The 26,257-nt window shown below is 45.2% G+C and overlaps 1 protein-coding gene across 1 annotated transcript in view; it reads left to right on the top strand.

Annotated features, from left to right (window-relative positions):
• Positions 1 to 14,430, top strand: part of cdon (cell adhesion associated, oncogene regulated) — a 38,483-nt gene extending 24,053 nt beyond the window's left edge. Inside the window, exons 10-19 of the mRNA XM_080512998.1 lie at positions 643 to 759; positions 2,610 to 2,813; positions 4,956 to 5,137; positions 5,818 to 5,923; positions 7,644 to 7,766; positions 8,038 to 8,229; positions 9,903 to 10,192; positions 10,293 to 10,372; positions 12,004 to 12,239; positions 13,841 to 14,430. Of these exons, the coding sequence (XP_080369124.1) occupies positions 643 to 759; positions 2,610 to 2,813; positions 4,956 to 5,137; positions 5,818 to 5,923; positions 7,644 to 7,766; positions 8,038 to 8,229; positions 9,903 to 10,192; positions 10,293 to 10,372; positions 12,004 to 12,239; positions 13,841 to 13,995 (1,685 nt within the window). The 3' untranslated portion in view covers positions 13,996 to 14,430. The remainder of the gene's footprint in view (positions 1 to 642; positions 760 to 2,609; positions 2,814 to 4,955; positions 5,138 to 5,817; positions 5,924 to 7,643; positions 7,767 to 8,037; positions 8,230 to 9,902; positions 10,193 to 10,292; positions 10,373 to 12,003; positions 12,240 to 13,840) is intronic.
• Positions 14,431 to 26,257: the final 11,827 nt, after the last annotated feature.

Raw genomic sequence — 26,257 nt, 5'->3', positions numbered from 1 at the left:
GTCAAGGGAGAGAAAAAAAAACCTAACAATAGTTCTCTGCCACAGCAGGGATGACAAACTGTTCCTTGGTCAGAAATATTTCAAGAGCTGCCAAAGACCACAGACATGATTGCATCCCTCGGGTGGCTTCTTTTCATAAAATAGTCCTGAACAAAAGGGAGAAGTCCAGATGTGGCTGCGAACTGAAATACGAAGAGATGTTGATTTATTTATTTATTTTTTGGTTTTGTTTTCCAGGCCCGTTTCTGTAAGATACAATACATCCCGCTTGTTCCTTTCATATATATCAAAACTCCTCTATTAAATGTCACCAACTGCTTCAACCGAAGTGACATGAATAAGAATAAACAGCACATTTGCTTTGGTATACTCTGTAATGACCACAGCGCGGAAAAAAAAACCCAAAACAAAACTACAAAATTATTGTTGTTATTTTTACTTTTAAATGCAATTCCGAGCACTTTGCGTGAGGTTGTTTGTACTCTTTCTGCTCTTGAAAGGTTTAAGCTGGAGCTGCACGCTCACTCAAACAACCGCACGGCGAAGTTTCCAAGTGGAAACGTCTCAAAATCAAGAGCGAAACGTTGAAAATACCCTCTGAATCTGTTTTTTTTCTCCTTCCCCCCCCCCCCCCCCCCCCAGAAAAGACCGCTTCCTCCAACAAGAATCCGTCCAAGCCTCCCGTCATCTCGATGCCCCCCAAAGCCCCAGAGGACAAAACCCCCAACACCCACTTTGGAGTCGTCATACACGACCGAGGTGAGCGTGCGCTCTGCAGGGAAGGATCGCGGGATGTTTCTCGAAGTACGCCGGGGGGGGGGGGGGCTTTCTGTCTTGTCGACGATTCCAGTTCGAGTTCACGACCAGACCGCTGAGCTGACGTCACAGCGAGGTGTTTAGATGTGGTCTGCTTTGTTTCTTTGTGCTGCCGAGCACAAACACTGGGACCGTAGTTGACACCGTGTAATGACGCTCGGGAAGAAAAATGCTGTCAGCACAATGACGCGAGACTGCACACAGCTTCGGAGTAGTACATTTACACACGGGTTACAAAGGTTGAAGACACGCGTTTGGATTATTAAAATATCGTACTGGCTTTCTCTGTTTACTGATTGGTTTGGTGTGAAACTGCACAGGTCGGTTAGCTCCACTTAGACATTGCAGTGCTCACCGCATCAAATGTAAACAATCAAGCACAGACGTCAGAATCCAAGCAGTCAATGTTGTGTTTCAAGGTCACTTTAACTCCATGAGCAGGATCCAGTTTGGGAAGAGAAGGGAACTGAAGGCATGCACCAAAAATGGGTTAGGATTGCAGTTAACGCCACAATTGGGATTAGATTTAATGTGAGTTCAAGCTCAAGTCGACGTCAAATTGAGGTTACAGGATAGAGTTTTGAGCTAATCCTCAGTTTGATGTTGAAGTTGAGATTAACCATTGGACTGAATTCCATCTTTGACCCTGATCCTGATCATATGAACGAAGTGTGGAGTTCAGGTCGAGTTTGTGATGTGCTGGGTTTTAACGGTGTCGTGTTTTGAATGGTGGAATTCATAGGAACGCTGTTTGACACCGGTGTCAAGGTTAGGTTAGGCCAGAGGTCTGCAACCTGCGGCTCTTTCGCCCCTCTGTAGTGTCTCTTTCTAAATAAACATTCTGCTTTTTATGTGCATACCACACAGTTTTCCAATCTTATCCCCAGGCTAAAAACAGCCATAATTGATCAAACTGCTAAAACTGATAAAAAAAAATTAAAAAACAAAGCGAAAGAAGTATAAAAAAAAAAATAGAGAACTGTTAAAATTGCAATGATGAATCATTAAAAACAGTCAAAAGGAAGTAAAAATTGCTAAGGTGGCCAAAACTGTTTAAACCATTAGGAAATGCACAGCGGCTTTAAACGGCTAAAATATTTAAAATGCCTGAAGCTGAAAAAAATCCATGGGGAGGGGGGGGAGGAGAAATTGGTCAAATTGGCTACAAAAGCAATGAAATGCAATAGTATGCATGTAAATAGTAGCCATGACACTTCATGGATACAACGTCAGTTTTCAGTTTGAAACTAAATAGCTTTCAGAGTTGTTTTTTTTTCTTCTTCTTCTTCTTCTTTTCAGACAATTAACGTGTTTTGTGGCTCCAGGCAAATTTTATTTGGTGGAAAATCACCCCCCCCCCCCCAAAAAAAAAAATCCATCTGTTTTGCTCATAAATGCCTCAGACTCCTGGGTTCGGCGAATAAGGCTGGCTGTGACTCGATGTCGTCTGAAGGCATTGAAATACAGAATGTGTGCTTATTTTTACTCACAATTACATCCAGGCCTACTTTACTGGACGTGACAGTGGTCCTTTCACTAACCCTCCTCTCTCTCTCTCTCTCTTTCTTTCTCTCTCTCATTCTCTCTCTTACTCTCTCCTGCCCTCTCTAACTCTGTGACTAAGAGCCGTGGCAGTAAGTACACATCCCTCCGTGGCTTCGCTGTGATGTGTGTTTTTTTTCCTCCCTCCCTGTGAACTCCTTGTGTCCCTGCATGAGCCTCCAGAGCAGCGATGACGGTTGCCAGCTTGTAATCTGGAAGATTTATCCTCTTTTTATTCGTTTCTGTTTCAGTGCCCGAGGCTCCCGATCGCCCCACCATCTCCATGGCGACCGAGAGCTCGGTGTACGTCACCTGGATCCCGAGAGCCAATGGCGGCTCGCCGATCACAGCTTTCCGCGTGGACTACCGACGTGGCCGCAGCGCCGAGTGGGTGGTGGCCGCCGATAACATCTCACCTCTCAAGCTGTCGGTGGAAGTTCGCAATCTGGAGCCCGGTGGGTTTACAGCTTGTTTTTTGACTTTTCTGAGTTCGTATACAACTCTTGAGATTGTTGTTTTTGTAACCTGAATAAATGGCATACATCACAGAGTTTTAAACTTGCTTACTCTGTACATTTTACGTGTAAATCCTACACAAAGCAAAGGTTTTACTGCATTGAAGGGTGAATCCTTCACCCAGTATGTAGCGGATAAAAGCCTCCAGTTTGTCTATAATTAAACCAATGTGTATGTTTAATAGAGATGAAAAGCTAACTCACAGCTATAGTCGAGCTTGGCGGTTAAACAGACGCGTGAGTTTAGCTATGTGTCATAATGTTGTTTTATGTGCAACTCCACTGGTTCATAGCATTTACAGTGATGCTGGTACATTTTCTAATATGATTTAAAAAACAATTAGATTGTGATCATGGCAATACTTCAACCTGTTAATGCAACAAAATGTCAAAGTACTGCATTTTGTAGCAGTATGACGTACAGCGTGTGTATTATAATAATAATAGTGATAACTTCGAGGGGCTTACTCGATCATTACTAACATTAATCATTAAAAAATACATGGATTTCTATGCGTCCTTTTGTGCTAAAGCAAAGCTTTATTATCAGAACAACCTCTAACATATCTTATCGTATATCAGACCAAGTCGTATATTAAAACTGTTATTGAATATCAACATGTGTAATCATAATAACAATAATACAACATTATGATCACCGCTGAACGTATGAAGTAGGAGGCTGTGACATGATGATGTTGCATTGATTGAAATATTGAATCTCACATGAAAATTAACGACCACATCGCCGATGCTCGATTCATTGTTCGCGTCTCAAAAATAAAACGCAGCTTAATGACATTAATATAAAGGTGGAGTTCCATGACGGTGCCTGTTGATTATTGACAGAAATAACATGTAGTATTTACTGGAGCAAACACAAAATCGGCTCCGTGAATCATTGTGGGATTATTTATTTATTTTTTACCAAAGTTTGGATGAAAACATTGAGAGTCGCGGCACAGATCCCAAGCTGAATGAACGCAGGGACCCTCCGCTGACAGTTCCCACCCTGCGTCGGTGTCACGTTCCGCAAAGTGAGCAGCACTTTTAGCCGAGCAGCAGAAACGGGTGCTCCAGCGCCGCGTCTGCTCCAGAGACGTCCGAGGACCGTCTTGGACCCGATCCGAGTCTCGTCCCAAATAACTGTCGCTGTCCAAGCAAAACAAAAGAAAATAGACTTGATCCTTCAAAATATGCTTCGGTTTGTGGGTTAATCCCTCCGAAACGAGGGAGGTTGTTGAAACAAGTGGCTAAATTTAGAGCCGAAACGGAGCCAAAAACTCGTCAGGAGGAGAACTGCTCCATCGAGTTTCTCTTTTCATTGTTTATTTTATTGTGTTCCACTTGAATAATCAGATTGAAGATTGCACTACTTTTGATATGGATTTATTATTGTTGTGCGTAAATGTTTTGGCTTAAAACAGAAATCAAAAGTAATGAGTGAAATCAAACATTTAGAGGAATTTGGCTTCCACATTATTGTACAAATAGTCATATGTTTTACCGTTCACTTATCGAGGGCAATTTTCAATCATTACTATTGCATTGACTGTATCAATAATAATTAATGTGATTCGACTAGTAAGAATTCCAATAAAGGTTGGGGTTTGTTATGTATTGCAAATTTGTTTCCATGCAGTGTGCATTCCTGGTCCGTATATCAACGTACCTGCGCAATACGACCAGAATGCCCCAGATTATGGTGAAAATTGATCACATTTCACTTTATAAATTCAACATTAAACCATACTTGGCGAACGCTAACATTAAAAAGCATATAAATCCAAAAAATGTCTGTGCTCCTGAAGTACTACTGGTGGGAACTACAGAAGTGGGAACTTCTGATTAAATTTGGGTCTGAGAAGAGAAAGAGCACTGTTATTTGGAAATATAAAAAAAATGTCATTTCACAATCGCAGTGGTTCAATAAATATTTAAACATTGACTATTTAACATCGTGCAGCCATAACTAAATTAGAAACGGCAAGTAAAAAAGGGAAAAAAATCTAATCTTGTATGAATGAAACGGAGAGAATTAAGCTTGACGGTACATAAAACATTGTGGTTCTCTCCTGCCAGGGTCCCCGTACAAGTTCCGAGTGGTCGCCATGAACATGTACGGCGAGAGCCCCCACAGCATCCCCTCCAAGGTTTACCAGGTGCCTCAGGCCAGCCCTCGAATCGCAGACCGGCCCGTGGTCGGACCTCACATCTCGTCCACGGACGCCATCAGCGACACGCAGATCATGCTGCGCTGGACTGTAAGTGGCCGCCGTCGTGAATACACATGTGGAAATGAGTCTGACGTGGGGCAAAATAAAAGGCGTATCAAGTCTGATTTTAAGCGAGAATTAGTTTGAAAATGCACATTTTTTTGGTTTGCAATATTGGATTATTCCACACTTGTTTGTAACTTATCTGACCCCTTGTTGTTCTTCATTGCTTCGCGCCTGCAAATCGTGGTTATTACAGTTTTTCGCGTCGCCGTACCCCAGCTGAAGTTCCCTCCCCTCCTGCCCAAGGAGTGCTTTGGTGGATGTGCTGCGGGTTTTTTTTGTGGTTTTTTTCCAGAAGTCTCACCTGTTTTTGCCCCGTCGATTGGGTCTCCTGCAGCCGAGACTCGATCAGGCCGAAGTGAGCGGCGGCGCTGATTACAGCTGAGGATAAGAGGCCCCGCTCCTCTGCGTCTTGATTCAAAGCCGATTCGCCTCCTCGGGAACATTTTGAGCTGCCGACGAACGCCGATAGTTCCCCGCATTTACCGAACCTCAGAAGTGCCTCATGATTCGTGCACTTCAGACAGACGGTGCAATCAGCATCCAGCTCGTACATCTGCTGATAACGAGGCCCGCTATTAGCCGCCGGAGACATTTCCTCTCTTTGTACGATAATTGCCCGGCGGATTTCTGTCGTCTAACGTCATCCTTCCATCCCCGTCCAGTATAGTCCCTCGAGTAACAACAACACTCCGATCCAGGGATTCTACATCTACTACCGGCCCACGGACAGCGACAACGACAGCGACTACAAGAGGGACGTGGTGGAAGGTGAGCGGAGCGGAAGCCGACGGCGTCGTGGGTTTAGACTCGCGCCGTGCAGACAAACAGTGTAATGGATACCGCGGGGTGCAGAGAACAGGGGGCACTTCTGCTCTTTGATTTATGGAGTGCTTCTCCCCGGCCAGCAGCGCTTTTCTCAAATCTGTTTTTAATAAATGCTTGCCAGCTAATGGGCCGGAGCTGTAATGCGAGCGCGGTCCGAGGAGGGCGGCTCAGGTTGCCGCGCGGAATGCTAACAGTTGAGCCCGGTACAGGAAGGGAAGGAGGGGCGTCGCTCACTCCACCCAGCTCTGCAACATTGGAGCTTCTGGCTGTTACACAAACTCCTCGGTGGCGGGGACAAATGTCTGCTCGCGCCCGTTCCATTCATAGGACACTAGTCCAAGTTATTTAACACGTGGGTTTAAACGCCAGTGTTTCTCATGGTAGTTTCTTTAATATTTTTATTGATCGTGACAGACATTTCTAATTCACTGTTACAGCCACTAACAGTGTTTAAATATTGTTCTAAAACTGTTTTTATTGTTGTTTAACAATTAAGTCACGAGCCAGTGTTGATTCCCCCCCCCCCCTCTCTCTAATATCAAAAGTGGACATTGATGTGAACGACGTTTAACTGATTTTTGACGTTTCAAGTAAAAGCGCATCTTTTGGGAGTTTTCGTTCCAAAAGTGTTTTGAAAATAATTTCTTTAAACACGGAAACTGCTAAAGGTGTCATGTCGGCCGGCTGGTCAGTGCTGTTGTTTACGTCTGTCTGTCTGTTGGTTCATCACGAAGACCAATACGCTATAAACATTAACAATGGCGAGTACGCAGACATTTGTATCGACAGACGACAACGTTGGATTGCTTATTATTATTATTGTTATTATAGAGGCTGTCCACTATGATACTACCAAGTCCCAGGAGAATATGGACTGGAAGTCATGACACGACTGATGAAACGTCGAGCTTTTCATAAAGCACCAGAACTTTTTTTTTTTTTTAACTAGATTTTCAGTGGCTCCGAGCGTCATCGTGTAAACAGACACCCAAAACGCAATGAAAGTTTGATGTTTTGTTTTCTTCCAAAAGTTGAAGGCAACGTAAGACTTTATTCCACCCTTTTCCCTTCTGCTTCGTTATTTTTACGGCAGGGGAGGAAAGTTTTATCTCCTCTGTCTTGTGATTAAAGCCACTTCAGCAACAAAATGCATCAACTGAAGGTCTTTTAAAATCCAAGTGAAGCTGTAAAAGTTTTTCTCCTTCTGTTGAGTATAAGCACTCGTTTTAGTTTTTAATTTTTGTTTGAGTTCCAAATTGAAAAACGTGTCTTACTTTTAGATTTGAGATCTACCTGCTGTGATTTATCATCAGCCGACACCAGACAGCAGCTTATTTCAGCCTCATTGGTTGGAAATGTGGCGTCGCCATGTTGGAGTCTGGTCATCTCGTGTGCGTGTGTGTAGAGTAGGAATACTGGAAGCTGGCCAGAACAAACTTAGAGCTGCCATATATGGAGCTCGTCGAGAGTAAAACAACTGTCGGGGCCTTGTAGGTTTGGGGGGGGGGTACATGAGTACAGGGAGTGAATGAAAGAGTATGAAGGTCTCCAGCTTCTAGAAAAGTGTGATACATGAGAAGAAGTGTGATCAGAAGAGAAACACTGGTGTGGACAAAAATGATTTCTCACTTTTCCCTCCCGTCCGGCCGCGGCCCCTCCCCAGGTGTCAGGACCTGGCACATGATTGGCTACCTGCAGCCCGAGACCTCCTACGACATCAAGATGCAGTGTTTCAACGACGGGGGGGAGAGCGACTACAGTAACGTCATGATTTGTGAGACCAGAGGTAAGAAAAACACAGGAACCTGCGCCGCGCGAGCAAAATGAGTCACGCCTTACCCCCAAACCTCGACTTTCCGGGCGAGTTTCTGCGAAGCCCCGTAACTTTAATGACGGGCCTGATCGCCAAACTTGCGCAACATGAACGCACCGAGCTTTTATGAGACCCAACAACAATGGCTCGTGTTTTACTGGTTGGTACTGTGGTGTTTTGTTTTTTTCCACTTCTGATGTTCACGTGCCCCCCCCCCCCCCCCCCCCCACCTCTCCGTTCTCAGCACGTCAGGCGCCGGGGTCGCCCAGCCAGCACCCCATCACCCCGTCGGATCCCCACCCCCAGGAGCCCCCCAGCCCCCCCGGAGGCCTCCTCTACCTCATCGTCGGCTGCGTTTTGGGAGTGATGGTCTTCATCCTGTTGGCCTTCATCGCCATGTGTCTGTGGAGGAACCGCCAGCAAAACAACATGCACAGTGAGTCGCGCCTCGTGTGTCGTGCGGCGGGACGTACAATGGCAGCAATGTGTCGGAACGCCGTTCGGCATCGGCACATGCCGCGCTCGCTCCCAGGTTCTGCTGCTGCTCGCCCCCAGAGTGAATGGCAAACACACAAGAGTTAACTCTGTACAACACAGTCTCATTTTTTTTTTTTTTTTTTTTTAAGCACTGTTGGCCCCAAGACAGCTAGTAAAACATATTCCAAGTGCTCCTTCCAAGTGCATATATATACAGATCCCAGTGCGCCTGCAAAAAATGCTGAATCTGTACAAAGTTTTGGAACTCCCAAAAAAAATCATAGAGTGAGTCACAGGTGAGGTTTTGCAGGTTTTTGTGAGGTTTCAGACGTCTCTCTGGACTTCATCAACGGCATTATGGTTAATATAACGACGGGGTTTAAAGTGGTGATATGTAGTTTCAGGTGTTTTGCATTGGTTGGATACAGAGGGCGCACGTCACTGAGAAGATAAATAAAATAACGTCACAGTTTGTGGCATAATACACTAAAATACTTATTTTTTCCTCAAAGAATGTGCATGAATTTATTGTAGACCAGAGGAACTTGCCCTCCTCCCTCTAAATGTAACGTATCTGTTGCCATACAAGATATTTAACCTTCAAAATGAAGTTAGCAGAGTTTATAAACATTCATATAAAATTTTGTTGTTTATGCTGAAACTGGCTTATGTTGAATTCTTGAAATTAGGCAGCTAAAACTAAGACTCACATTATCTTTGGCTTCTTCGAGTTGATTTTATATTTTATTGGCATTAAGTGAATTATATAAAATGAGTCAGACCGCTTTGTTTTCCCTATTGACTTTTCTTTCTTTGGATTTTTCCACGGTTAGTTTACGCAGAGTACTGCATTGCAAATACTGTTGTGTAGTGGTAAGTACTCTGGCTTTACAGTGAGGATGCCCCATGTTTGAGCCTGGATTTCTGTGTGAAGTTTGTTTGATCTCCTCGCACATGTGTGGATTTTGTCCAGGTAGTTTAGTCTAAAACCATGCAGACGAGTCAAGTTGGCGACTCATTGGACAAAGGTGTGTGAGTGTTCTTTGTTTTTGCCAAATCAATATATAAAAGTTCTTTGGAGAGCTGAGCTATAACTTCTAATCAAAGAGTTCTTGCATGTATGGTTCATCAGTGGTGATTGTAGTCGTTTTTTCTCTTTCAGTCAAGATGATTAAAAGTGCACAGTCATACATCATATACACGCCGGGTGGCAAATTAATTTTAGTTCCGGGGCCACAAACGATCCAATTTCATCTGAAATGGGCCGACCTTCCTTAATAACCCTTAAATTTTAACTTCAAAGTTGTGAAAACTGTATGTTATTGCAAAATGTTTCACAAGTATGTCCTAAAATTCCTCCAATATCAACATAGTGCCAATTGTAAAGATACTTCCTGTTGCTCAATGGAGCCAAATGTCCAAAAACGGTAGTATGTTGCACACAGTACTAATCGATGCTCTCAATGCCAGCACGGCTTTGAGGCTAATAGAAGTGTGCAGTAGAGCTTTCATGGCAGCATCTTCAGTCTCAGTGTTGTGTCGCTCTGTCTTTCTAAAACGGTGTTTAAAAAGTTGCTGGTTTCTTTCCGACTCTCTGACTGGTCTCCGTCTTTGCTCCCCCACGCCATGCAGAGTACAACCCTCCAGGCTACATCTGCCAGCCGGCCGAGCTCAACGGCCACGTGGTGGAGTACACCACGCTCCCCGGCACCAGCTGCCTCAACGGCAGCATCCACGGGGGCTACAGCGGGCAGATGTTACCCCAAGGGTGCCACCACCTCCACCACAAACTCCCCAACGGCCTGGCGTTGCTCAACGGCTCCGGCGGCTTGTTCTCGCCCGGCCACCCGCACGGCCACGACGGCACGCTGCCCCACGGCACCCGGGACTGCGAACACCCCCGCCCTCACCACCACCACAACGTGAGCGCTCCGACCCCAGACCCCCAACACCCCCTCCCCCCCGTTAGACGTGATAAGGATGTGGAAGTGGCTAAAAGTGGTGTCTGTGCTCTCCTGCCAGGGCGGAGGCGTGTACACGGCGCTTCCTCAAACGGAGTCGTCGGATTGCATGAGCTGCCAGAACCTCTGCAACAACAACAGGTGAGCTGACGCGATGACGCCGTCGTCCATTTAATTAAGCGTTCGGCGAAGATGGCAGCATAACACAAATATCACCTGAAGGGGAGCTCCACGTCTGGTAAATCCACACTCCCTCGCTTCCTTCTCGTGGAAGCAAGAATGACTTTTCGACAAAACTGTGCCAAAACAATACGACTCTACTTTCACCACAAATAGTCACTTTGTGTAGTTCAATAGTAAAAAAAAAAAAACGTGTCGTCGTTCAATATAAATCATAAAACTCCGGTTGATTTAGCCATTTAACAGCGAGACGCAGCTGAACAAGCAACCTGATTCTATCGAATCAGAACAACCAAGTGCAAGTCTGCCTTTGAAAGTTTTTTTTATTTAGTTTTTTTTCTGGTACATTTGCAGCGCTGTGCCAAGTCCAGCGAGCGTGACGGCAGAGGTGAGCACGAACTGATTGTCGCTGTCAAGCGAGAAAGACGTAGAGCGGAGATCTGCGAAATCAAATAATAATAAAACACAGCATGTTGCTTGTATGTGGATAGTTGCAAACATGGAAATATATATTTTGAGCGCAATATAATATCATTCCTTTTGATTGCAAATCTTTTTTTTTTTTTTTTTGTTTAGAAATGCAAAGAGTAAAACAAGGGTTAAACTTCTAAAGTTATGAGAGGGCAAAGAAACTCCAAGTAAAAGTACTTTATTACTGCTATGGCAAAGTCTTTTTCAATCTCCTTCTCTTGCTTCGTCTTTTTTAAACACATCAGGTGTAGTTAAACCAAACAGCAATGCTCAACAATGTGGGCTGCTAAGCCCCTTTATCCCCAAACTCTTTAATTAAATTAAACCCTGTATACTTAATTTTACTCGCTTACTGTAAACGACGCACTTCCTGCTGCAGGGAGCGTAAAAAAACTTTTATGGCGTCGGGACATAAAATCCAGGTGAAACTCTCAGACTTCCTCTGGTGGGAACTCAAAACACAGAGTGAAAAAGATGTTGCGAAAGTAAAGCGGGATTGTTCGTATTTCATAACATGCAGCTAATAAAAAAAGAAGCGCTTGGCAGCAACACACGCACACACACACACACGCACACACGCACACACACACACACACACACACACACACACACACACACACACACACACACACACACACACACACACACACACACACACACACACACCCTCCTGCTTGTCCTGTTTATGTACTTAAGGGTCCCCAGCATCACAGTTTACCCAGCATGCACACAGCCAGCAGACGTAATGAGCCCCATGTTTATTTACCTCCAGCTGCTGGGAAGGGGGGGTTCACAATCCAATCGCGTACCAATGGAGCCCAGTTCAGGGAAACGCGGAGAAGCTCTCAGTGTTTTGGTAACTTCACTGAAGAGCAGAAACCACAGCGTGTCACAGTTACTCAGAGGCTGAGTTAATCTCCGGCTGAGCCGTCGAAAACGGTTTTCTGCAGCCGCAGGAGAGTCACTTGTGTTCTGGAGGCGTCATTGTTTTGCACGCTGTCGGTATTGGCGGCGTCCGGGCGGGAAACCACGACAGCGGTGGGGGATTTGGGGGTTAGGGGAGGATTCAGACCCGAGGCGCGACTCGTCACGAGGGAAACCTCCTCCGTTCGTCCCTGCAGGTGCTACAACAAGGCCAACGGCACTTTCTCCAGCGGCACTCTGCCTCTAATGCACCGCGTGGCGCCGTGCCAGCAGGACGGGCTGGAGATGGTGCCCCTGGGGCAGGTGTCCCCGCAGTGCCGGCGGGGCTCCGACACCCCGACGCAGGACGTGGACGAGCACAGGCAGTCGTCGCCCTCGCAGCATTCCTGCTGTCTGATCAGGACCAGCGACAACTGTCCAGCAGATGACTCTGGTGAGAACCAGGGGGTGTGTGTGTGTGTGTGTGTGTGTGGGGGGGGGGGGGGGGGGGGTAGCAAGGCTTCACCACCACAAGTAATGTTTATATAATTGTTGTTGTCATACAATGAGGGGCAAGGCATGTTGACCTGAGGTTTTAGATTTAAAAGTTTCTTTGATGCGGTGCAAAAAATGTCATAAAACTGTTTGTAAAAAGCAACAGTTACTACGTAAAACGACAGCAGTCTCAAACACGAAGGCAATTTTAATGAAACCTTCTCCTGCAGAACGCAGTGAAATGCCCAATTATGTTTGCATTTAATATAATAAACAAATATTACAGAAAATGTCATATTTATCCTGAAATGGATGAAATTACATCCAATATTTTACATACAGTTTAAATCAGGGGTGTCAAACATCCGGCCCGCCACAGGATCTAATCCGGCCCGCCATGTGATGGTTTTTTTAAAGTATAAATATGAAAACTGACAGGCTGATCTGAAAACACTCGATTGGCAAAAATGACATTCAAAACCGCCCTTGGTCAGAATTTATTAATGCGTCTGTGGAGGTCACATGACGCAACACCTTTCACAATAAAAGGACGAGTCCAACTTATGTGAAGTGATACTTTCGACACGTAAACTCAAAACAATTTCCAGATGATGACAAATTGTTTTAATCCTAAATAAAAATAGGATATCCAGATACAGGTGACCGAGGAGGTTTTTTTGTGTTTTTTTTTTTTTTTTTGGCAAATATAATAATATCTGATTTCCTTTAATATGTATATTTCAGAATAGACTGGCAAATTCTTGCAGTTACAAAAGCATCAAAAGAAGGAAAGACTTTGCATTTGTCCGTATCTGCAGTTTAACTTGTTAAATGTTTGACTTGTTCGGCCCTCCAGAGGTCAGGTAAGGTTGATGTGGCCCCTCAGCTAAAATCAGTTTGACACCCCTGGTTTAAATGAACCACATCGTTTTAAGTCATTTTTAAGAGAACATAGTTTAAAAAAAAAAAAAACCTGCTTATTTATTTTGATTCCTGTCATTCATGAAGCAAGTAGCAATTCATTTACAGTATCATCTCCAATAGGTTTTGACAGAGCTTCCGTTTCTTCACAAGTTGCGTTATCCCAACGCTGAACTGGAATTACCATTAATTATCAGCCCCATTGTGACGTCCTCCGGTTTCAGTAGTTTTCTCTGTCATTGCCAATGTTCAGGTTGTGGAACGTAAGACCTGTGGGCCTAAACCGTCCCTGAGCTCATTGCAAGCCACCAAAGCCACGTTGTCAGGTTGAGTTTATAAAAGCAGCTATATGAGGGTTTCGGGGTTTTTTTTTCCATTTCACTGCATTTTTCACCTGAGTACGTCATCAAAACTGGCTTTATGTTGAAAATGTCAACATTTTTATCACGTAAACTCTGCGCTACAATCAAGAAAAACTTAAAATTTTAAATATTCAGGTTATTATGGTACTATTTTACCTCTCTTGCATACGCTGTATGTTTACAAACTGCAGCATCACCACAACGTGCAGTGAGCTTCTCTACAATGTTCTTTTGTTAACACGCCGTCTCATCCAGAGTCTCTGTTCTCTGCCGTCAGCCGACGAGGAACCGGAGTTTACGGACACGGAGGGGCCGGTGGTGTGCTGGGAGAGTCTCGACCTGCCGGACTTGGACTGTGACGAGAAGCCCGGGTGGATCTCCAGCAGCAGCCTGGCGGGAGAGCTGATCCAGCCGGGGCCGCAGGAGGCCTGAACGCCGTCCAGGGGGACGAGCCTCCAGGGGATCTAGTCAGAGACACTGCACGTCACGGTGAAAAGGACACTCGACTGTCGACGGACTGAGACGAGAGCAGCGAGGAGGCGGAAGAAAGACTGAGAGCGAAGCCTGATGGAGAGAATTAAAGAGACAGAAACTATATCCCGATTGGAGGGAGGACTCTTATCCAAGCTCACAAACTCTTTAGATGGCTTATTTATTTTTTTGTAGTAGTAAAATATTATTTCATATGAATGTATCTGTTTTAAAGAAAAAAAGTTTGTCTTTTATATTATTTATGCCTTTTGGATGAGAAATACATTTTTATTTTTTGTTGTTTTGTCCCTCCGTGTTCCACTCCAGTGTGGAGATTAGCAATTGTCCGTGTAAAGTTTTGTAATAATATAAAGAGAAGCTATGGGAGAGTCGACAAAAAAAAAACGACTTTTCTTGGTCTTTTCCTCCGTTCCCTCGTGCGCTGGATGAATTATTGGCGCGGTGGGATTCCCAGCAGAGCGGTGGATATCCGCGGTGGGGCTTTGATGCGTCCCGCCCAGTGACGGGCCGTTCCACTGCGCTGACCCCTGAACGGGGTGAACACTCCCTTCACTGTTCACATTAGCGCCGCCGCGCTTTGCTTCACTGAATACTTGATAGCTCATCACTTTACACAAGATGCACTGTTGCTCTGAGAGCGCCGCTGACCTACTGGCCCCGATCTGTTGGAGAAGCGCTGCACTTCCACTAAGACGGCGAGCGGAGCCTCCCAGAGAACTCTTGACCGTGTTGCAGTTTCTCAGGATCATGTAAGATCCAAACCGCAGCAGAGAAGAAAAAAAACTTTACTTTTAAAAGGTATTCGGTTGGCTCATGACACTACGTTCTGTTTTTCTGAGCACTTACAAACTCTGAGCCAGTTTACACACACTCAGATCACAAAAGTAAAGCGTTTAGCTAAAAAACAACGATCCTAATATATACAAATATCCTTAATCGGGAAAAGCCCAGGAAGCTTTCTTTTCTCCTGGTTTCCTCCTACAGTCAGAACGTGCATCGGATGTGGATTGGTGATTCTAGATTGGTCAGCAAGTTGGATGAAATGCTACAAAGGATAAAAGGATTGATGACGCGAGTCTAAATAACTGACCAACCGTTTCGAGATGCGGCCAGCCCAATCACGAGAAACACTAAAACTCCCGTTTCCTGACACGAGTCAGAAAAAGCATCCAGTTTTACTTTTACGTGAGAACCGGGATGCATCTTTTGTTCTTTTTCTTTTACTTTGATGCACAAAGCAATGTCCAAAACTTCTGTTTGTGTCGAATCCACATTGAAATCCGACACCGACGTGGTTGAAGATCAACAGTCACATTGATGTAAAAAAAAAATTGATTTCTTTCCACTGTGTTTGCAGAAATCTTCACACTTTTACTAAAGAAAGAAACCAAAATGAGAAGACTCCACCAAGCAGAACTTATTAACAGAGTTCTTATTTATTGATTTGAGTGAAATGACCCTTTATTTGCTCCAACATTGGGGGTTCGGTCCAACAAACCACAAACGAGGCAGTGATGTATTAGCAATAGGAAGATGTGAGATAACTCATTCATAGAGGAAAAAAAAAAAATTGTGTTTTACTCTTCTCTGGTTTCAGTCTGTGTCTGGGGTTTGTAGTAATGTCGGTGGTGTGTCGGCTGATCAGACTTGATGGGATTGCAGCGGGCAGATGACAGGCCTGGCTGTGCTTCACTGAGGACGACTGCGGTGAAGGCTTCCCATGCCTGGTGCCTGTCTGCCTGCTGCTTCCTGCCAGCGCCGGCCCCGGCTCGCCTGGCATCTCTTTCCTCCTCTCGTACGGGATATATTCCTGGCACTCGCTTTTTATCCGCCTGCTGCCGCAGAGGTGTGGCACGGCTCCTTCCCATGTTATTTTTAGTCGCCGTCGAAGTTGTTGTGCTGGTTTTTTTTGGGGGGTTGTGTTGTTTTTTTCTAACCCATCCCCTCGGTTTTCCAGGAATAGCCTCTCGATGCGTCTAAAGTGTAAAATTCCCCCTCAAGTGGCTCGCCTCCTAGGACACACTTCATTCAGGAGTCCATTACCAGGCTGTTTGGTAGAAAAGGGAAGGAAACAATGGGAAGGAAATGAAGCTGGAAATGAAAGAAATGGTCCAGGAAGGGAGAGGGGATGCTGACAGATGTGGACTGTGCTGAGGAGGAGTAGATAAGGGGCAGGGTTGTCTCCGAATGAGCTGCTTCTCCATCTCCCACGTCTGTCAGTCGGCACCCTCCCTCCGCCCGGCCCTGCACCCTCCACCCACGCAGCTACACCCCTTCATTAAGGAGCCCATGGGAACAAGAAAGCTTATTGTCCGCCTTGGAATTTCTTGCCCCCTGCTGCAGAGCCGACCTGTTAACGCCGGTCCCTCTTCTCTCCGCCCACCATTCTTCCCCTGGCTCTCCTCTCCAGCACACCCTGAATGAACGCAATTGTTGTGAATTGGGCAGTGTGTTGTTAACTGGCCTGATTCAGCCACAGGCGGTCTTACCCCCCCCCCCCCCCCGAGATGTCACAAACCACAAGCGAAGCATGTTGTGGTTGGATGAAGTCCAACTGCATTCCTGCAAATGATGAGCTCAAGACTTAATACCCTCGTTTTCCCCAGGGGATATCTGCTGTTTATTGTAACCACGGCGAGGACTCGGAGCATGAGGATGCCCGCAAAGTTGGTATTTTTGGGGGTTTCTTTTATGGCTACCTTTTCTTGACTGCACCTGTTGAATATAAACCCAGGAAAAACATTTCATTGCTGTCCAGGCGGCATCCACTTAACTGCCCCGGTTTACTCTCATGATCATTATTGGGTAGCAGGCTGTTGATTACCCTCATTATTTATCGACCTTGCTTTCAAACTGGGAACTTGCCACATTTAACTAAGAGAAAAGTTCAAGAATCAAGCGTGATTTCATTGAACATTTCCGTACTTGTACATTTACATGAACCATAGCGTTTCTGAAAATATCAAATCAGTCAAAGTGGAAACAGCCAAACTTAGTTAACCTATGAAAAATAGGGATGCACAGATATCGATACCAGGATACAGATATGAGGTATTTGGTCCAATACTGCACGTGGTACTCGTTCTAGTTGAAGCGCCCCGATACAACTGGGTGAGTATGATGTGGCGTTGTGCGTCAGCAAAGTCGTACACAAGAGAGCACAATTGGCGTCCGCCGTTTGGAAATCCTTTAATATTTCATAGAACTACAGAATTTCAGATTAAACTTTGTGCCGATTTGTATCTTTTCTATTTTTTTTTTTTTTTTAAACTAAACTCCCATCCTCTTTGACTGGCAAGTTTTTTGCGATTTTCGCCGAATGGATAAAAGCCATGGCACATTGTTACCGAATGTTCTGCACGTTTTGATGTTCTTTATGGGTTTGCGCTCCGAACGGCATTAGACTAGTTATGCACTGAAAATCCGTCGAAAATGTTTGCGCTGAGCCTCTTAAAGAGGCAGGCACACAGAATGATAATAGTGGAAACATTTTTATTTTATTTTTTCCCTCAGTTCCAAGTCGTGTGGTTAGCGGTGCCAGTAGAATGAAACGTGAACATGTAAAGTGGCCGTGTTTGTCCCCTCACCACTGCCTCGGGTATCTGTACACAAACATGAATGATGATAGATTTAAGCTGCTCAGATTCAACAATTTTTGAAAGGATGTTTGCTCTACGTGCGAGGATTTTACTCAAGATTTTTAAAAAAACAAAACAAGAAGTTTAATGTTCCCTATGAATTATTCAGTGCAGACTGTTTACAGCCTCGAGGGATTAAAATGCTGACGTGTGTCCGTCCACTCCGGACACGCAACAACACACAGTAGTTAAATAAACAGCATAATGCAATTAGAGAAACAAAGACAACATGGGAGGGCGGCTGTTTCAGGAGGAATGGAGGATGGATTTCAGTGGAGAACAATCTCAAAGATTAGTCTTGTCTAATGAGGGTATGATCCAGATGGCTTTAATAATCACCAAAGCACAAGAGTGTTTCGGAGGCGGGGGGGGGTTCAGGCATTTGAAATGGAAACCACAACCTCAGGTCTACATGGTGTCACGCGTCGTAAGTTTATATGGCTACAAAAGATGGCAGGAGACAATGGTGCAGTCTTCCACTGATCAAAGTGTTTCAGTATGTGATACAGTCCGGCCTGCTGTTCCCACTGTGTTGGGAAACTCAAATAACGTGCAGGTTTGTCCAGCTGATTCACAGCAGTTGGTTTAAAGTGGGAAAAAAAAAAAGGTTTTATGTTTTGTGATTCTGGGATAAGGTCGCCTCTCATACGCCATCGCTCATAGTTCCATAGATTAGTTTCATTATAATTCGAAGTTCCTTCTTTGGATTGAGCCCAGATTTTCTGACACTTAACATCCTCTTCATCCAGCTAAAGCTTTTTCAAGGGCTGGAGTTTATTCCAGCTGGGTGTACCGATCACAGAGAAGCAATATAGAACCAGAAATCATCCAAATATTATGTCTTTGTATGTGATTAAACCTAGCGTGTTTCCTCCCCTAGATTGTGGTCAATTTACAGCAGAATCAAAGTCCAGCTGAGTACAACCAGTGTGGATCGTCCAAAATCAAAGCAAATTTAAAAACTGGTGCACTGTTTCTTTTAATGCAGTTTCTCCATCTCCATTGTATTGCTGTGGAAACAAAGCTCAGATCTTTGTGTTGTTAAAGACCACAGGATTATTCCGGGGGGCGGGGGGGGGGGGGGGGGGGGGGATTCAGTGGAACAATGTGAGATGAATATATGATAAAAGTGTATAAACACACAGCAATAGAGTCCGCTGATCAGACGACGCACTCGGTTTTAATTGAAAGAAAAGCCGTCAGTCGTCCTCCACATCCAGACGGGTGGAGTAAAACGTTATCCTGGCTCCTTCGTCGGTATCGTACAAAGCCTGGCAGGTGTACATCCCGGCCGCTTCCCTCTGCAGCTCCTCAATGACCAAAGCCGAGGTGTTGACGGGCACCTGCATGTGGCCCAGGTTGCCAGATGTGCCCTGGAGCTTCGGGCCCTGTCCGTAGTTGTACGCCAGCGCAACGTTATCGGATCCTGCTCTGGTGAACCCCCAGATGAAGATGGTCGGCACAGAGGAGCCACAGTCCAAAGTGACGGAGCCTCCCACGGACGCTGAAGCTTGGGAACAAATGTACTCCACCTCCTCGGGGTCAAGAATCTCCAGACCTGAGGAGAGAAAAAGTATGTGTCGCCCCCCCCCCCCCACAAAAAAAACTATTACAATATTGACAGATATATTTATTAGGAACTGTCTCCCGAAAACTTTTTTAAGACCTCACTATCTGTTTGAAACCAACTGACTCATCTCTGGAGGACGAGCAACACATGATTAAATACTCGTAGTTTATTTGCCTCTGGCCTCTTTTATGGATCACATTTTATGAGTCTCCCTCTGGCTGCGGTTTAGCAGTTTGACAAAATGATGGCACTGGCTTGTGAGAAAAGAGAAAGTCTGCTCGCCTCAACTTGTCTCTTTGTTCAAGCACAATGAGCCTTTTTCTTTTAATTTTTTTTACCTTGCAGAGGAAGAGCCGACCAGCAGAGGAGCAGGCAGAGATAGGGAGTCATCCTCTAGCCCCTGGCGGTGCCTCGGAGCTTCAGCCGAAGATCTCCACTCTGTTATGAAGCCCACCACTGGAGTGCCGGCGTCTCTCCTCGCCCCCGGTCCACGCTGGGAATGAGTGAGCACGGTGGACCGACGGGGGCGGATTCTTTCAAATATACACCGGATTCACCTTAAATTATTCATCAGTGCTTCTTCCACCTCCCCGTGTGTCGCTCCATTCCACCTGCCTCTCTCCGGCTCCTCGCTCACGGCTGGCCTAATGGCCAGACCGGAGAGCGAGAGGTGTACGGTGTCAGGATGATGCCATCGCCTCATATATTATTGAATGGACTGGCGCAGATAGCCTTTTTAGAAATTCCATCACTTGCAGCGCGAAATGAAAATGGGGGGGGCCCCGGCAAGGTCAGGGGAAGCCGATGCAGAGGCTCCTGCACAAACACATGCAAGTTATTATTTACCCCACGAGAGGCATGCAGCCAGAAGGAAAAACCCCCACCGGTTCAAGCCCTCGACTCACAACTAGCTTTCTCATGACTGTGAGCAGTGTTGTGTCCTCTCACGGAAGCAGTTCAAAAAATGCATGATTTATTTATTTATTTATCTATTTTTTTACATAATTCATGTATGGATATTCGCTTACACCAAGTCCTTCAATGTTTGTTTAAGTGGGACTTGCATGCAAATATCTCCAGTGCAATAAAAAGCAATTGGCGGGGGGGGGGGGGGTCTGTTTGGATTCCATTAAAGAGGAGACAGACAGTAAGCATCATTAGTGGCAGAGCCACGCAGCAGCCTTCAGTAAAATGTGAGCTTCCACTGATGTTTTGTGGGCTCGCATCAGAAGAGGTTGAAGCTCTGCAAGCAGTCCATAAACGTGCTCTGACTGGAGGCTGCAGCTCCAGACTGCGGAGAAGGCTCTAATTAGTCTTTAACCCCTCTTTGGAGCAGGGAATGAGAAGGAGGGCTATATTTAGAAAGCTGCTGGAAGACAAACAGATGTAATGGAATTGCGGCATTAAAACAACGTGGTTTCCGAGGGCAGAGTCGGCGGGCAGATGAAGTTACAAGATGTAAACACATTGCACAATGATGTTGCTGATATGGTAATGAAGAAGTCGCCGACGTGAAGATTATGTGGGAGAAACCGGACTTTCCAAATGCATAACTATGCTGTTTTAAGATTTGAAGCTCTTTACGAGGGATAGTTGAGATGCAAGAGACCACACACTGTATGATCGCAGCATGTATTAACATGTGGTATCAGAGAATTTGCTTGGCTCATTGTGATTTTGGGCGTACAAACATCACATACAGTGCAAAACCAAAACAGTTTTAACTCAGTGTTACCACTTTTTATATTATATCCACGGAATGTACCAAGAAGTGAGTTCTGTTAATCAAGAAGACTGTAGGAGAACTGAATTGTAAAAGGGACCTGAATTATACCATTTTCTATCATCAGACAGCACATAACAACACATGCATATGCAAAGTCATCAAGTAAACTGACAAAGTCAAACGTCACGTACTAAAGCAAACCCTTGGTGGCAGTAACTGGGCACAGGTTGTATATGTTGGAGGGCAAAGGTCACAAAGGAAGAGGAAGGCACAGGTAAGGGAGGGAGTGAATGGCTCTCACCAGACCAGCAAACAGATGAGAAATAGACAATTGGGATGAAGATTTACAACTTTCTATTGGAAAAATTGTGTTTCACCTCTAATGTGAGCAGTGACTCGTTCTGCCGCAGTAAGAGGTGACCAAACTCCTTGCTGGTGAAGTACATCCTTTCTGAGCGCTGCTGCCTTGCGTTGCATACGAGGCCCTGCCACATCTGCTGGCTGCTCACGACCCCAAAAGAAAGAAGGAAAGAAATAATCAGGGGAAGGAAGAAGACCAGACGACTGGAAAATGTGAGTTGTTTGAAAAACAAAATGTTTTTGGATGGTGGTCGGTGTGGGGAGAGATTGGGACGGAACGTCTTATCTGGACCCTCTTAACCCCCCCCCCCCCCCTCCCAGTAAACGCTTTCAGGTGTAATCTTCTATTGTTCAGATCTGCCTGGTCAAGCAAGACACTATTTTTTTTTCCCCCTGCTCAACATTTGGCAGCAGATGAGAGGACGGAATGAGACCCAGATAGCTGAGACTATAGAGGGATCTGCGTAACACATTACTGCCACCCCAACATGTGCCACCCGCCCCGACTGTGAGCTCTTGGCAAGGCTGCACTTTATATGAGAGCAACGCTGGCAAAACAGGTGGGTTCCTTGAGCGTGCCCTGTGATTAGATCAGTCATTACCACGGGCATTGTTGAAGGCAAAGCTAACCTCTAATTTTAGAGGACCACCTGTATTGGAATGCGTTGCAAAAGTTTAACAGAAGATGAATCAAACGGTGGATAAGACAAATAGTCCGCGCCGGCTTACAGTGAGGATGTATGTTTCCACTTAGCAACTAATGAGATTGGGATTTCTTTTTTTTTTTTTTGGTCTTTGTTTGACAGTGTTGTACAACCACAGCATTTAATTTACCTTGTTAGATCTGTCTGGGTTGTTGACTTTCTCTCATCTGGGAGTGAAACTGTTCTCGTTGCCCACCGTTTTCGGATCGGACTGCCGTGCGTCTCGCCCAGGCTGCAGCTGCAGCGCTTTTCAACCCTGCCTTTTCTTCGGTTGACAGTTGTGTCACGGACCACACATCGAGGAGGTGGAGCCAGACTGTTGTACTACTCCGCGAGACGGGCCAACATATATTACCCAGCCCGCCGTATATTCCTGCCTCTATCATCATTTATCTGCCAGGCAGGCGTGGGGGGGGGAGAGCAAGGCTGCAGCAGGCTGGTGCTCGTAAAAAAAAAAAAACCTTCTCATCTCATGGCCTTCAGACCTCGGCGTGCAAGCCTGCTTTGCAGAGATCTCCCTGTTGGGCCTCTGCTGAGTCGCAGAGCTCAGCCACAGCTGAGTGGCCTTGGAGCGAGGGCAGCAGGAAGGAGCCTGTCTCCTCAGCAGAGCCCCAGGAGTCCACACACACTACATACCACACCGTGGCATGTTTGTTTCCTCCACAGATACCAGGCTTTAGGTCGGAGAGCGGCAGCCCCCTCAGCGATACCTCACAGCAATGTGATCCGGCTTTTCATTTCACTTCCTCCTCCAATCCTCTTCAGGTTATATGTGACCTTTACCTGGTGATTGCTATGCATTTGCATAGATATAAAAAAAAAAAAAAAACATTTGCTAGTTGCTCTGTTCAGTCTAACTTTGGCATAGTTAGCTCTGCTTGGTGTCAAAATGTGGACTTATATCGTTCTCTTTGACGACCGACACGCCTCATAACACTAAAGACAAACCGTTTTTTTTCTCCTTGAAGCACAAACATATATTCTCCTTCCCTTCTCGTTCATGAAAAAGCCTTTCATCTGCATCCATTTTTTCTCTTCCTGGATATTTTGGGATCATTTTTATTTCTCAATTCTACTTGTTGAAAATCTGCAGGATTCAAAACTGAATCGTAAATTTCTCTCTTGCGCACATCTGCTCCAAAGCAAAGGTTCTAAAGCCTGTCACATCGAGTGTCTGGTCTGTTTGGAGATGTGTTTGTATGAGGTTGGCTTAATCTTAACTTTTAATTAAAACGCACCATTGTTTAATAGCAGATTGAGGCCTGCTTTTCAAAAGGTCCCAGTACACTTGTTAAAGTGCACCAGGACTCAGATGGCAGCAATCACACAGAGATTTTCTTTTCTTTTTTTTTTAATTACACCAAACCTGGGAAGGGTTACATGCTTTCCTCAAAATGAGTCTGTTCAGACAGAAACTTTCAGATCGATTCAACCCTCCATGTTTTGGCTGCCACAAACAATTGAACAACCTTTTATGTTTTAAAACAAGACTTCAGTCCTGTCTCTGACTGGTGCTCGCGTTGACATATCTGCTCTAATTCACCTAATTGTGCAGCACAGTACATCATAGCATGCCCTGTAGCTTTTAATCCAGTGATGACATGGTAACAATTAAAAATCAACTTGTGTAAACAATTTACTCGAACCAAGTGGAAATATCTGCGTATTGTGCATCGTTCCAAGATGTTTACAGGCACAGAGTCGTGTAACAGGAGAAGTCGCTCCGGACGGAACAGCAGCACTTTAAACCCACTCAGAGAAGAAGAGTGTAAAGCTAGATTTACACTATGTTCAAGGCAGCCATGGCAACCCCGTTTCAGGCCGCCATGGACAAAATGGGATGGACGTCAGACAAAGCAGGGATGGGCAAACGTAAGAGGCCGCGATTGCCGTGCCAGATTTTTAAACGTTGCCACGGTGGTCACGGTGTGGATAAGAAACTTAGTAGGCCGTAGCACAACACAATGAACGTCAACACGGAGAAGCACGTAATTGGCCATAATAGAACTTGGAGATGGTCTGTAGCGGGACGGGAAGGTAAACAGGAAGTGACGTTTAGTGTGCATTCTATCACGGTTGTTTCACGGTTGCTTTGCGTTTTATCACGCTGCACTTCGTCACGGTTTTGACGGCAAAGCTACAGTGTATGGTAGCTGTTTCATCACGTTCAATCGCGGTTGTCCCAGCATGTCACGGTTTGTGGACCCGACGCGGTGCGTTCTACTCCGATCTGCCACAGCGTGCACGGTCTGGGAGGATCTGGGCAATCAACGACAGAACACCTTCTACAAGCTATACCACCGAAGAAGAAATCCAGAGGTATGTACGTGCCCAGCAAAAGTCTCAGGATACAATGCTTACCTTCACTTTTGGTGGCCTTTTCGGGCATAAACATACTTCAAATGTCAACATTTCATCCATAGAAAGCCTTGACAGAACGTGAAAAACGTGCCGGACCTTCCTCGAAATTCCCTAAAATCCCACTGCGCACTACGATTTGGGCAAACGGTGCTGCCAGGAACATAGTGTGAACCTGGCCTGAGTGGGGTTTGCGACATTCTTGTATGAAAACTGACATACTGAATTTGTGAAAGAGCCCGATGGGGATTGGGGCTTAAGCAGCGTAGAGACCTTCTGCAAACACCATGTGGAACGGCTTTGGTGGCTAATGTGGCGTGGAGTATTTATGTACTGAGCGGGAGACTTTGACCACTGTCCGGGAGACTTTGACCACTGTCCGTCAGGATTCAAGAAGTGGATACGCCACCTTCAGCCGTGACCTCCATGATCGTTTCCACAAGGCTACCCTTTCCTGATCCGTCGCCTTTTTCCCTATTCCGGGACGCTCGTACTGCTCCGTGTTCTGCTGTTTAGTGTACAGTAGCTCATACCCACAATCCTCTCTGAGCAGGTGGTCTGTCATAGGTTGTTTTCCAGTCTCCCATGGCAGCTGATGCCGGAGAAGACCGGAAACATGCAGTGATCCACCACTTAAAGGTTTGTTTGACTTTTGTTTGACTTTCTCTGGTTTAAATCATTTTAAATGAAGCGACTGATGACAATAACGTTTTCTCAACCTATATATCACTGTTTCAGGAACATTTCTTGCATTAACTCAAGATTTAATGTTATTACGAACTTGAAAATCACACATTCAATGATGTTTTATCAGTTGCCAATATAGTGACCGATACCACTTAAACAATCAGTGAAAACATCTATCTGCCAATTGTCTCAGGAAAAACATGGATAACAGCACACAATTCATTCATAAACACACTTAATACATTTCATCTCCGCTTAAAACAACAGTGTGGGGAAAAAAAACATGTGGTTCTGTGTGTTATGAGCCAGAATCTTTTTTTTTTTTTTTTTTTTCTCAGCAGGGGAATTAAAGAAACAATCCAGCCCCACTATTAATGTACTACTGCTCCCTGAGAGGAGAACCTGATGATGTGGATCATCTTTACACGCCTCGGCAGGGAGCTTCTTAGCTGCTTAAAACTGAGTCCGTGTTTACCTTCACGCTCGTATCGATCTGCTGGGGCTGCAACTTACCCCTCTAAATGCAAGCGTTGAGCTGATGTGTTTCGTTTGGTCTGCCGGCAAAATTGCTTTAATCAATGCGAGAGTGAGATAAATCTTCTCACTCCCTGTGGTGAAAACATTTGAGCAGAAGGAAATACATCCCTGCACCTCACCCTCAGCAGATCAGCACAGATATTCATCTTAGAGCTTCGCCACGTTGAGTCTGATTGCTTAATATTACAGGAAAAGTAGAATGTATTTATTCATGCTTTATTTTTCTGGACATTTCTCGGTGCGCCTGAGATAATTCCTTTTAGGATCCTGACATGCTGACCACGTCGACGCACCAAACAACAAACGTGTGGAAATGCAGCGAAGAACAGTAGAAAACAAACAGCAGTGATGCATGAAACTGATGTTTCAGGCCTTGTTTACATTAAGACATTTCAAGTGAAAACGCATCTTTTCTTGCATGTTCGTTTGAGAAGAGTTACACATTTACACTGTACCATGTATCCAAAATGCTGAAGCCCGGAGCCCTGCGTTTTTAACCGAGCTTCATCATTAGTTCTTTGAACAAAGGATTAATTCCTTCATATCTGAGCCAGATGACGTCGTTCTCCCACACTGTATCCCTTTTTCTGTTTTAATTCTTCATATCCACGCCGCTTGAAAA

The sequence above is a fragment of the Blennius ocellaris genome (genome assembly GCF_963422515.1).
Source record: "Blennius ocellaris genome assembly, chromosome: 2".
Classification (NCBI taxonomy): domain Eukaryota; kingdom Metazoa; phylum Chordata; class Actinopteri; order Blenniiformes; family Blenniidae; genus Blennius; species Blennius ocellaris.
This window is presented reverse-complemented; position numbering and strand designations above follow the sequence as displayed.